The sequence below is a fragment of the Corylus avellana genome, chromosome 9 (assembly GCF_965113065.1).
Source record: "Corylus avellana chromosome 9, dhCorAvel1.hap1.2, whole genome shotgun sequence".
In the NCBI taxonomy this organism is placed as follows: Eukaryota; Viridiplantae; Streptophyta; class Magnoliopsida; order Fagales; family Betulaceae; genus Corylus; species Corylus avellana.
In genome coordinates, this window is record NC_142498.1 from 3,322,873 (window position 1) to 3,336,539 (window position 13,667).

At 36.8% G+C, this 13,667-nt stretch overlaps 1 protein-coding gene across 1 annotated transcript; it reads left to right on the plus strand.

The window, feature by feature from the left end:
• Positions 1 to 10,502: 10,502 nt before the first annotated feature.
• On the plus strand, positions 10,503 to 13,027 carry LOC132190346 (gibberellin 2-beta-dioxygenase 6-like). Its single transcript, XM_059605313.2, has 3 exons — positions 10,503 to 11,133; positions 12,040 to 12,361; positions 12,581 to 13,027. Exons 1-3 carry the CDS (start codon positions 10,673 to 10,675, stop codon positions 12,800 to 12,802), a joined length of 1,005 nt encoding a protein of 334 aa, XP_059461296.1. The 5' UTR covers positions 10,503 to 10,672; the 3' UTR covers positions 12,803 to 13,027.
• The last annotated feature ends 640 nt before the right edge of the window (positions 13,028 to 13,667 follow it).

Here is a 13,667-nt window from a genome sequence, read left to right on the forward strand (position 1 = left end):
CCACAACCTAATTGTTCCCCCCGCAAACTTAATTACGCCCATGGGCTGCTTCGATCCATTCACTCTGCTCCGTTTATTTGGCCAACCATTGGTATTCTAACATGAGCCATTAGTTCCAACACTTATGTACGAAATAAGTGTTGGAACTCAACTAAAAATATTATTGTGTTTCAAACAGCTATGGGAAAAAAGAGGTACAAAATTTGGAGTGTGTGTACATTATAAAGACTTGATCTGATGTATTAGAGAGGGTACTTTTAGGATGCCTTGAATACATTAGTTAGGGTGACCGGCGCAACCATGTATGGATTGTGGTCACATCCTGCAGCATCATTAGTGGTGTGGATCACGGGGGGGTTGGACCCGATTTGGCATCATTAGTGGTGTGGATCACCTAGGATTGGACCTGGTTTGCCACTAGTGGTGGCTTGCTATTGTACCACACCGTGGCACCAATGTTGTGCCAAAGGGCTTGTCAAACAATTCTACAACTATAAGAACAACTTCTTTAGAAGTAGTGGGACGTGTACCCTAAGTCCTAACTTGAATAACCGCATTTCATGGTTTATCACTTCCACTAATTTCACCATTCTCAAGAAATCTAGCATTACCGGTTTCATCAATTTTCGTTTTATGTGTAGGACAATAAAACTTGTTGTGAGTACCCTTGTGAGTATTAAGTCCCATATTGAGAAAATATAAAGAAAAATAGTAGTTAATATACCTAAGTAAATCCATGCTCATCAGCTTAGGCCCTTGGGTTAGTGTGGTATTCAACTATGTATATTAATGTACTCTTTGTAAAACTCCATAACCGCTTTATCTCCTAACAAAACATATACCCTTTGAATTTTTATGGATAACCAATAAAGTAACTATTAATGGTTTTGAAATCTAATTTCTTTTCATGTGGATTATAAATTCCAGCTTCACTCGACAACCCCAAATATGTAAGTGTCTCAAACTAAGTTTCCTTCAAATCCACAGTTCAAAATGAGACTTTGTTTCTGCTTTAGAATGAATTCTATTCAATAAATATGCAACGGTCTTAAGGGCTTCTATTCATAATGAAATGGGTAAAAATAAATTACTTAAAATACTCCTATCTATATCCATTAGGGTACGATTACACATTTCAGCTATTCCATTCTGCTGAGGTGTACCTGACATAATTTAGTATGCACAAATGCAATGGTTTTTCTAGGAGTTTAGCAAATGGGACATGGCATTGACGTGATCCATCATACATTCCATAATAATCACCACCTATATCTAATCTGAAAATTTTCACTTTTTTATCTAATTGTCTTTCAACCTCAGTAATGTAAACCTCTAAGGCATCCACTACTTAAGATTTTTCATGCAACAAATAAATATAACAGTAACATGAAAAATCATCAATAAAGGTGATACAATACTTTTCCCTACCAAAAGATGGTGAGTTAAAAGGTCCACGAATGTCTCTATGGACACTTTCAAGAAGTACTCTAGTCCACTTCTTGTAGAACGTTTCTTTGTGCGTTTGGTTTGTTTTCCCTTAATACAATCCACACTCTCTCTCTTTCTCTCTCACACATACACCAAAATTAGTAAAATCTAGATTCAAAAGAATCTCATCTTTTACTAATCTCTCTATTTTTTCTCTGGATATGTGACCCACTTGTCTATGCCACAAGATTGATGAATTTTCAATAATCATACTATGTTTAGTTCCAACATTATGATGTAGGGTTAAAAGGCCTTCAACAAAATAACTAGTAAGGTTAAATACCTTTATGGTGCGTGTGGTTTGGGCCAAAATAAAAAAACCCGCTTTGATTTCAAAAAGTGGCACAAGTGGTACCTATATTTAAACAAAATACCAACTTGATACTTCCATGGAGGTTCTATCTAAACTTTTAATGGAACTCCATGTCACCACACATAAAAACGCAACACCTATCCCGTGTGCCACATCTACTTCACAACTCAGCATTTTATGCGATGTATCATTATGTCACAGCAGGTACTTGGAGTTTAGACGCCACGTCAAATGGTGAAATTTATAAAAAATTTCATAAACAAAATTTAAACAAACAATAAAAAAGCAATCATAAATCCTCAAATCAATCAAACCTTAATTTTTTTGTTCTCCTCTAAAAAATACGAGTGGCTCAAAGATCCAAAGGAAATTAAGGTGGAAGTCTTGGTGTGCCGCATGCATGTGTTACAACTCCGCAAGCTCCAAACTCCTATTTATTTTCTTTACAAAGGGAAATTTGTAGATGACCCATACTCGCTTAGAACATGACGACTGGAATCTTAAAGAAAATTCTTGATTAAAGACTTTGCTTGCTTGTCAAATGATAGTTTAGATCCTTGGTTTTGATTAGAACCAAGGAGTATGAAGCTCTGTTAAATGAAAGTTGATACTCGATCTCACCCAACTCGGGCGAGTATGGCTCGAGTTGGGTGAGATCAATATCAACTTTCTTGTCTATGGCTCGAGTTGGGTGAGATATAGTATGAAGCTCCGGTGAGAGTATGAAGCTCTTCAACCTCACCTTTCTTTAGCAAATCGACCACTTCGTAGGAGATCAGATCCTCATCACTGCCAAAGTCAAGGACGGAGGAGATGGTGGTGGAGAAACCCACCACTGAAAAAGATCCTATGCTGCCGAAGAAGCCACGTTTGGTTGAGGAAGTGGGGATGGAAGAGGGGAGGGGGTGGGGGTTTGAGTTTGGATCTCAGCGCACAAGGCAAGAACTCAAGCACCTTAATTTGTTGTTCTCAACGAACTAAATCCTTGGAGACCGGTAGCACGGTCCCTCCACCAATGCAGTTGTGTTGGTACATCATGATCCGCTTGCATTTTTGTGAGAGAACAGAAAATTGGGGTTCAATTGATTTAGGGAGAAATGATAAATGGGTTTCCATTGATTTGGGTTTAATATTGGGTTTGATCTTGTTTTTGTTTTAATTTGGTTTAAATTATGTTTATTTAATTTTTAATATTTTTGGTATCGGATTTGGCATAAATACCATAGGTATCACCTGTGATATAGTGACAAGTCATAGGACTTGTCACGTTTTTACGCGTGGTGGCGTGGAGCTCTGTTAAAAATTTAGACAGAACCTTGACAGAAGTATCAAGTTGGTATTTCGTTTGAATATAGGTACCATTTGTGCCACTTTTTGAAATCGATGCTGCTTTTTGTTTTTGACCTAAACCACATGTACTAGAAATGTATTTAACCCTAACTAATAAGATTCAATTTATACAAATCATCACATATATTCCCATAACCAACAAAAGAGGCATCTTTAAATAAATTGAATATTTTATTGCGGAATGTAAAGTAATAGTCATTAAGATCAAGTTTAGTTAAAGAAATCAAATTTCGAGAAATAGAAGGACCATAAAGTGTAAAAGAAAAAAATCTAGATAACAACCAGTATCTAAAAACAAACCAAAGGTTATGATGGCAACAACTAGAACTTTAACCTTATTTTTCAGGATTATGAAATTTTCATTTGTGTTTAAAGTTTGGATTGTAATGAAGCCGTGCATTGAAATAGAAACATGAACAATAAAACTTAAGTCAATCCACCAAGTATTAGAAGGAACTACACTAGGGATTGATTCGAAACATAAGCAAGCTAAATGCTTACATTTCTTTTTGAACCATGCCTTGCATTTGTGACAATCTTTCTGAACATGCCAATTTTTTTTTGCAAAATTGTCTTTTGACATTGTTTTGTTCATTCTCATGAACCTCAATTGCTTGAGGACGTCTATTAACTTTAGGTGGCTCTATCTTTGTGCCCTTTTAGGCTTCTTCCACTTCTTTTTGGCTCATTGACTTACTAGTATACTGGCCAAATCATTTACATACCACTTATCTTTATTAGTGTTGAAATGAATTTGGAAAGGTCCATACAGAAGAGGTAAGGAATTCAAGATAAATTGCATAAGAAATAACTCATCCACATTCATCCCAAGAGCCTTGAATTTAGCAACTAGATTTTTCATTTCAAGAATATGGGCATGCATCTCAGGTGTACCGTCACCACGAGTTTAGCTATCAATGTCCCAGCAAGAGACTTGGCAGCTAATCGGAAATGTTCTTCCACAGTTGTAAAGAATTATTTAGCACTTTAACATTTAGGAAGTGTTGACTTAATATTATTCACTATGCTCATTTGAATAAACATAATGCTCAATCTGGTTGATCTTTTCCAAGACTTGTATAAAGTCTCTTCTTCCACATTGCTTGAATTAGTTATAGCTAGCGATTTCTTAGTTCGGAGTGCCAAATCAAGATCAATAACACTAAGGTGAAATTGAACTTGTTTAGACTAGTCTAAGAAATTCATTACTTTAAGAATCAAAACAAACAAAGCATGTGAATGTAGTAAAATAGAAATTGACACTACTGTCAAATAAATGCTCACTATATTAGTACTTTGATTTGTCAAACATAAAATAATATTTTATTAAATAATAAGTAGTATTACCGCAATTCACCTTTGGGTGAAAATTACAGTATACTAAAATATGATCATTATGGTAAATTTCCTTTCACCTTTTAGTAAGTAATTAAGCAGCCATAACTCGATAGGTCTGTTGCCTTGGAATATTTGGTTCCAACCCTTAATTAAGGATACACATTAATTATCCTATCCCAATATATCAATCACTTGAAAGGTTGTGCACCTTTCGACCAATCCAAAATATTCACGTGATTAGGAAAACCGTCAAAAATTTCAAATGTCAATATCTTAAAACCTGGGATATGGGTATTAAGTTTCAAACATATAACTTGAAATCTATTACTCTTTCTAGTTGGATCACTTTGACAATCATCAAACTATTTCATAATATAGATCTCAATTCAAACAATAACAATGTGAAGTGATTAGTTACATTGTACCATTAATATTGATTATATTAATATAGTCAATATATTCATGTGTCGAATCAAGAAGAAAACAACACATGAAATAAAATGATCAGTGTTTTAAGGACAAAACATTGATCTCAATTATTTATAGCATCAATAAATTTAGAGTAGTAGATTAATTTTGGGAGTTGCAAGTACACAAAAGTAAAGCTATTGCAATATCTGCCAATGCTTCTATGTTTCTAACATGCACTAAGAGCATATCCAAAAGAATAGGTAAATCCTTAATAATAGTCAAATTTGACTATTATGAGTACTTTTTCGTTTCCAACATAGGCAATTTAACCTTTTTTTATTTTATTTTATTATTATTATTTTTTTTCATCTAGTGTGAATAGTAAATAGGCTAATTAGCCTATTCACTATTCACATTATAAACTTTGTTTAATATTTTTTTTTATCTTTCACATTCTTTCTTTTACTCTCTCTCTCTCTCTCTAATGCAGATCGCAAAGCCCCTGGAAGTGCGATCGAGCACCCGCGTGCCTGTGATTGAGCGCACGCGGGGACACTTAAGGGCACCAAGCCTCTGGTTTTGCGATCGATCGCCCTTGTGCCTGCGATCGATCGCACATGAGGCCTTATGCTATGTTTCCGCGTTTTAATTAGGCTAAACCGACTTTATTTCATTGTTTTAATATGATTAGGGTTTTGAGAGTTTTTATTTCGTTATTTTATTAGGTTTTTGGTTTTGCAGGTATTTATGTCATATTTTATTAGGTTTAGAAGTCTTGGGGCTATAAAATACATGCTTATAGCCTCTAGTCTTTTAGTTTTTGTTTATTATTAATTTTAATTAATGAGAATACTCAGAGTTAAGTTTATTCCCCTTTTTTCTTTAAACTTTAGATAGAATCTATTGTTTTTAGAAGGATTTTTATATCATTAATGCTCAAGATTTGGAATTTCCTATCCGCTACTTTATTGTTGTTTTTCGTTGCAGCCCACTAAGTCACGTTGCATCAGTTAGTATCAGAGCTCAATTACTTTCTATGAATGGGGAGGAGTGACCGTTGTGCAGACATGAACGAGGTGCACATGTGCATGAAGGTAGCACATAAGGAGCAACTTGCAATTCGTTTACGGCACATGGGCGGTGGGCTGAACAATTGTCATCGCTAACGAAGACTACGATTCGCGGAGGCGGATGGCAAATCCATCGCTGAACGTTGGCAACACACGGAGGATTGACTCAAGGCTATGAGGGATCGAATTGAAGACCTTACTACCAAAGTATCCAACTGGTGTAGTCACAATGGGAATGAATCTAAAAGCCTGTTTGCGGAGCACCGAATGCAGGGACGTCAGCACTTTGCACAAGCTCATGCCAATCAGCGGGTGAGTAGATTCAAACATGATAGACCGGAATTCCAAGGTTGCTTGCAACCCAAAGAGTTCATGGCAACAGAAAAAAAAAATAGAAAATTTCCACAAAAAGAAGTACCTAGGAAGATGGCGGAGATGGTGCCTAAGGATGGGGCAGAGATCAAGTGTAATTCGGTGTCCCGATACATTAAACGTACGTGCCGACAATTTCAAACTATATGCACCATAGGAGGCAAGGAGGCCAAGCTTGTCATTGATCCAAGGAGTCATGAGAATATAGTCTCGGAGGAAGCAGTTCGCAAGTTGGGGCTTAAGACCAAAAGACATCATACTCCCTATCGGTTGGAATGGTTCACGAAAGGAAACGAGATAACGGTTTCTAAACGTTGTCTAGTGTCCTTCTCCATTGGAGCTAAGTCTATGGATATTGTTTGGTGTTATGTTGTCGACATGGAGACGGGGTCACCTATTGTTGGGAAAGCCATGGAAATATGATAAAGCTGCTATCCATGATGAAACAAAGAACGCGTACAACTTCATGTTTGGTAAAATCAGTTTGACATTGCTACCTAGCCCAGGGGCGGAGCCAAAACCTTCACAAGGGGATGGTCAATCCTTTATATTGAAGTAGGAGTTGACGGACAAGGAAAGCGGTATTAAGGAAGTGGTACCGAGACTGATAACGAAGTTGTTGGGGAGATTTGTCGACATGTTACGAGCAGAATTACCCAAAGAGGTGCCGGAGTCTAAACTTCCTAATCATCCACTCCACATCAAGAGCCCTAAAGAGCTTGAAGAATTAGGGAAACAAGTGGAATAGGTAAACCTTTTAGAGAGTATTGCAATTTTTCATAAAGAAGAGGAACCCTTGGAAGAGGTAAATCTTTCGGATAGTTTTGCAATTTTTGAATTTTTTTATGAAAATTCTACACATCATGTGCTCGATAGGAGCTCCGAGGATAAAGCCTTTGATTTGAGTATTACGCCAATTAATTATGTTGATTTCATCGGGGTAGATGCTATTTTGTCAAATTATCCTAACCAAATTTGTAATGAGATTGATATGGCGAAGGGGAATGTTTTATCAAAAAGTGATGGGGTCGTTGCGAGTTATTTGAAGATTTTTATGGCATATGGGAAAGACAAGGCACAAGAAAAGCATGGCAAATCTACACGGCAAGGTGAGGAGCGGGGCCTTCAACATCATTTTCCCAGTCTGCTAATGATTAAAGCCATCATGTTTTTTATGGGGTGTAGCCTTGTTGTGATTTTGAGAAGAGGAGAATGGAATGAACTGACTGGACATCCAAAGGACCGTGGAAAGAACCAGCCGAATTTGAGGGAAAATTCTCTCCAACAAAGGGAGAATGATGCAGATCGCTAGGGATGGGCAAAAACCCTCCCAAGCCGCCCCGCCCCGCCCCGCCCGGGTTTTATGTGTTTTTTTGCGGGTTCGGGTAGGATTCTTCCAACCCGAGCGGGGCGGGTTGATGGTTTTAGGTGTTTTTTTTAGCAGGTACCCACCTCGCCCCGATTCGCCCCGCATAAGTATAAAAACTAAAAAACCCTAACCCTATTCTATTCAGCCTCTCTCTCTATTCTTCTGCCTTCGTTCCCTTTTCTCTCCCATGCTCTCTCTTCAATGTGCTCTCTCTACCTCTCGTCTGCTTCTCTCTCTAGTCTACGCCGCCGCTCCACCTCTTCTGACCACTGCTGCTGCGCTGCTCCCACCTCCACAGACCACAATCCTGTCGATCCAGGTTTTTTTTTTTTTTTCTTTTTTTCCCTCTCTAGACCTCTTTCATGAATCATTCTTTGGTTTTCTTTTCCATTGTTTATAGGTTTGATGTAGGGTTGTGTATGTTTGTTTGTTTCTCAGAGTTCAGTGTTTATAGGTTTGAATGGTTTGATGTAGGGTTGTGTATGTTTGTTTGTTTCTCAGAGTTCAGTGTTTATAGGTTTGAATGGTTTGATGTAGGGTTGTGTTTGTTTCTCGGGGTTCTGAGAGGATCTGACGAAAATGGAGGAGAAGAAAGAGGAAAAGAAAGAAGAGAACCTGGTAGAGGAAAGAAATGAGAGGATTTGGAAAAGAACCTGCACAACCCACAATACCCGCCCCGATTCGCCCTGCCCCGCAATACCCGAACACGTGCGGATATTGTTCCTTGTGCTTGGGTGGCGTGTTGAAATTTCCAAACCTGCAGGGTGCGAGGCGAGTTGGGGAAAAGGCCGGTACTCGCCCCGCCCCGACCCGTGCCCACCCCTATACATTGCAGAGCCCTTGGAAATGCGATCGAACGCTCGCGTGCCTGCGATTGAGCGCACGCAGGGACACTTATGCGCACCAGGCCTCTGGTTGTACGATCGATAGCCCTTGTGCCTGCGATCGATAGCCCTTATGCCTGCGATTGATCGCACACAGGGCCTTTTGCTATGTTTCCGCGTTTTAATTAGACTAAACCGACTTTAGTTCATTGTTTTAATAGGATTAGGGTTTTGGGAGTCTTTATTTCGTTATTTTATTATGTTTAGGGTTTTATGGGTATTTATGTCATATTTTATTAGGTTTAGGAGTCTTGGGGCTATAAATACATGCTTATAGCCTCTAGTTTATCAGTTGTTGTTTATTATTGATTTTCATTAATGCGAATACTTAGAGTTGAGTTTATTTATTTTTTTCCTTTAAACTTTAGATAGAATCTATTGTTTTTAGAAGAATTCTTAGATCATTGATAGACTCAAGATCTGGAATTACCTATCCACTACTTTATTGTTGTTCTTCGCTGCAACTCACTAAGTCACCACTAAGTCACGTTGCATCACCCTCTCTTTCACATTCTCTCCCACACAAAATAATATTTAAAGAAAATAAATAGTAAAATAAAAAATACGTTGAAGTGTGTATCAAAAAATGAGTAGTTAAATTAAAAATTTGTACATTTTAATAGCTATTTTGGCTACTTTTGCTAGAGATTCTCTAAAAGATACTTGTAAGTTGTACGTAAGTAATGTGTAATTACACTAAAATGGACTTAAAAGATCTCACTAAAGGACAAAACTATAGAAACCCACTTCTCTTAAGTAATTAACAAACAATTTATTAAGAATTAGAATTAGATAATATAACATTAGGATATATGGGACATTAATTAAATTCTTACACAAACTTGCCTAATTCTTTCCCATTTTCAATTATAAATTGTTATTCATATTCTTCTTGTACATAGGCAGAACATGCACCCAGCCATTTAAGCGAATCAGGAACCAAGGCCGGCTAGACCACTAGGCGAGTGAGGCGTTCGTCTAGGGCTCCCGGATTAATAAGGCCCAAAAAAAAAAAAAAAATTGCCCAAAGTTTTTTTTTAATATTTTATTTTATTTTTTGTAATTTAAGGCCCTTTTTTTTTTTTTTTTTTTTTTTAATTAGGCCTAATTTTTTTTTTTAAAAAAAATAAAAACTTAAGGCCTCTAATCATGATAAGTAAGTAATTTAAAAAACGCCTCAATTTAATAAGGTCCCAATACAATAAGCCCATGGTAAAATAAGATCAATTAGCCAAAAAAAGCAAATATCCTTATACTTAAAAAAGTCTATCTACCTATACATCCGAAATTATTTGATATTGAAAGATCATTTTAACCCTACCTAACCACACATTTTCTTTCCTTTCTTTTTCTTTTTCTCTTTTCTTCTCTACTGCCGAGAGCCTCTCCTCTTATCTTCTTTTTTTCTCTTTCCTTAGTTTCACTCAAAACAGAACGTGATGGAGAGAGATTAAGCAAAAGAGAGAGAGATAGACAGAGAGCTTAGGCGAGAGAGAGAAACATGTATATCAATGAGGTAAGGATTCATTAAAAAAAAAAAATTGTAATGTTTATTTCTGTACTTGATTTTTCTTGTAGGTTTTGTATGAGTTTTTGTCAATTTTTTTTGTGGATTTTGTTTGAAACAGATGTATCAAAGAGGTAAGGATTCATAAAAAAAAATAAAAAAAATAAAATTGATTTTTTTATTGTTGTGTTTATTTTTGTAAGAATTAATAAAAATAAAAACTCTAAATATAATAATAATATTAAAATAAATATTATTTAATTAACATATAAATATTAAAAAAAATAAAATGCCCCATTTAAAAGTTTAGCCAATCGCCCATGGGCGGCCCTGTCAGGAACTATATATCCAAGGACGACTTAGCTTGTACGTTTTGGCACTTGTCAGATAGCTGTGTTCCATGGATCTAATCCAAAACGGTGAGGAGGGCCCGGGAGGACATGTGTCGTAATATAGCCTAAAGTGGTCCTGGTCTCCTCACAATGAAGATGAACATCTTTTTATAGTTATATGTTGTAATATCATATATGCCTTTGTAGCATCGTCGGACTCACTGCAGTACTGCAAAACATGTCTGAATCTGAAGTTACAATGAACCTGGAGCTGGAGACCTACCCTCCCATGTTCCGGCAGCAGAACAACCAGAGTAGTACTCATTGGAAAGTCATCGAGCCGGTCAGAGAATCGGAGCTTACTATACCTGTCATAGATCTCCATTGCCTGAGCCCTGAGGAGCTTGGGGGTGCATGTAGAGATTGGGGACTTTTTCGTTTGGTGAACCATGGAGTTCCCTCAACCCTTTTGAGGCAACTTCATGAGCATGCAAAAGAGCTTTTCTCTCTTTCATTTGAATGCAAAAAGAAGATATTTTGTAGCCCTTTGTCGTACATTTGGGGCACCATTGCTACTTCCCCTTCTGGCGCGGCCATATTGACTGGTCCCCAAAATATCCATTGGGTTGAAGGCATCCATTTTCCTCTTGGTCAACTCTCCCAATTGCAACCTCAAGATCATATGCTTGCTTCTTTCGGGTACGTACGTACATGACTTTTCTTTCTAACTTCTATACGTAATACAAATTATGACATTTGTGCCCTCCACAAGAGATTGACACATCAATTTGAAACAAGAAAAATAAATATTAGCAAAACACTCGATCTAACCCTTCTTTTACCCTTTTTAGCCTTGACAAAAAAAAAAAAAAAAACCCTCTCAACACAGCCATCGCTCATGCCAGACTTCGCCGCCCAAGCTGGGGGCCCGGGATCTCTGAGAATGATAGAGGCGATTCCAGTGTGAGAGAGAGAGAGAGAGAGAGAGAGAGAGAGCTACGCTAGACATTGCCACCCAGGCTCGGATCCAAAAAATCCACTGCCCAGGCCAGGATCTCTAGATTTTGAAGACCATTAATTATTCATTTTTGTGAAAGCTGGGATCTCTGGATTTTGATGGTCGGGATCTCCCCGATCACTCCTAGCGGTCTATGTACAATAATGGGCTCTACAATCCTCTAGAGGACGAAGACGAAGTGCACATAAAAATTTATAAAAATACAATTATGCCATTCTCAAAGATCTTGGCCGGGATCTCTCTCAGTGGAATTGTCTTTGTCTTTGTCAGTGGCAGCGTCTGGCGTGAGCGGTGGTTGTGTGTGCCTTTTTTGGTAGCTGTGTGCTGAGGGAGTTTCTTTTTTTTTTTTTAGGCAAAAAAGTGAAAGAAGGGTTAGATCATGTGTTTTGCTAATATTTATTTTTCTTGCTTCAGACTGATGTGTTATTCTCTCATTGAAAGGCACAAATGTCTTGTTTTGTGCGAAGACATTATAAAAGTTATTATAGTATTTTTTTTTTTTTTATTGGTGGATTGTAAAGAGATATTATTGGGAGATACAAAGCAAAACTAATTTGGATTATATATATATGCTTCATCATCACAAGACTGCTAGTGGAAGAATATGGAAGGCACCTGGGTAGACTTGGTAGAACCATATTTAAAACAATGGCGATGGAGCTCAATCTGGATCCAGGAGAATCCGAGACCCATCTGGGGGAATCTACAGGATTTCTACGTGTTTACCGCTATCCATTACGCTCAATGGCTAACTCTGCATGGGGGATAGACGTGCACACAGACAGCTCGGTGTTGAGCATATTGAACCAGTACGAGGTTGGTGGCCTTGAAGTCCTCAAAGACAATCAATGGCTCCAAGTTAAACCCATTTCCGACGAATTAATTGTCAACCTCGGAGATATGATGCAGGTGCGTTTTACTTCGTATGGTAGTGGTATAGTAGTTTTGAATAAATGGCACTTCGAGAAATACTTATTTGCATTTTGGAGTTCATCCGTATATTTTCACTGAGTTGGTATGTAGTGAATGGAGCATGCTAACTTAACAAAGATGCACGCAAGATAGACGTCAAAATGCAAAAAAATATATGTATTTTGTGTGTGTTTGATGACTCTTTGATATTGTTAGGCGATAAGCAACGACAAGTACAAGAGTGTGAAACACAGAGTTAGGTTAGACAAACATAGAGACCGGATCTCTATCGGCTACTTTGTGTTCCCAGAAGAAGGTAGCGTGATTCGGAGCTCCAAGTACAAGCCGTTTACTTATGGTGATTTCCAAGCACAAGTACATCAAGACATCAAGGCCCATGGGTTTAAGGTTGGGCTTGAAAGGTTCGAGCTTACCTAGGCCACTTCACCATGATGGGGCTCTGGTATGATTTGTCTTGTTTTGGGTTTTCTTCTTTTCAATTGATACTGCTATTTAGTAGACTCATATATGACTGTCATACTTAGATATGTGCCTGTAAAAGAAAAAAAAATGAAGTTTTAATTTTCACTATCATGTCATCCCAATTGTATGTCACTTGTATAATAGTTTACTAATTAACATTACTATTTTATTTTTCCTTTTTTTTTAGTGTCACGAATAAAGGTTGCGGTGATATTAGTGTGTGTAGCTTATCTTGAATTTGCTTATAATGAAATAAATTAAAGAGTTATTAGAGGTGTGTAGATTATTGGAGGTTTTTTTTTTTTTTTTTTCTTTGAAATTAATTTTGCAAGAAATTAAGAGTCAAAGTCTACAATCTAAGTTTTTGTAATTTCACTTTACTTGCATAAGTGAAAAATGCAGAGTACAAAAAAAAAAAAAAAAAAGAAAAAAAAAAAAGAAGAAGAAGTTAACCTTCGTACGTTAATTTCAGGGTACTCGGTCTACATTGAGGCATTAAGTATAAAATTTGAAATGATGTAATAATATATTAGTCACTAAATTTATTAAATTTAAGGGAAAAGTTCACATACTCCCTTAAACTATCATTCAATTGACAATGTTCTTTCTAAACTTTCAATTCTGATAATGTCCCCCCAAACCACAAAAAATTGTCAATGTTTCCCCCAATGACAAAACTACCCTTAGTAAAATAAAAATAAAAATAAAAATACTATAACTTCTAGAAAAAACCTAAAAAAAAAAAAATCAAAGGGTGGCCAATTTAAAATTTAAAAAAAAAAAATCATTTTTAAAAGAAAAAAAAATTGTTTTATAATTT

Excerpts from the sequence above, each read along its gene's own strand:
- LOC132190346 (XM_059605313.2), top strand. The coding sequence starts at position 10,673 with ATGTCTGAATCTGAAGTTACAATGAACCTGGAGCTGGAGACCTACCCT. Across the intron at positions 11,134-12,039 it reads CATATGCTTGCTTCTTTCGG|ACTGCTAGTGGAAGAATATG; the intron begins GTACGTACGTAC and ends CATCATCACAAG. Across the intron at positions 12,362-12,580 it reads ACCTCGGAGATATGATGCAG|GCGATAAGCAACGACAAGTA; the intron begins GTGCGTTTTACT and ends TGATATTGTTAG.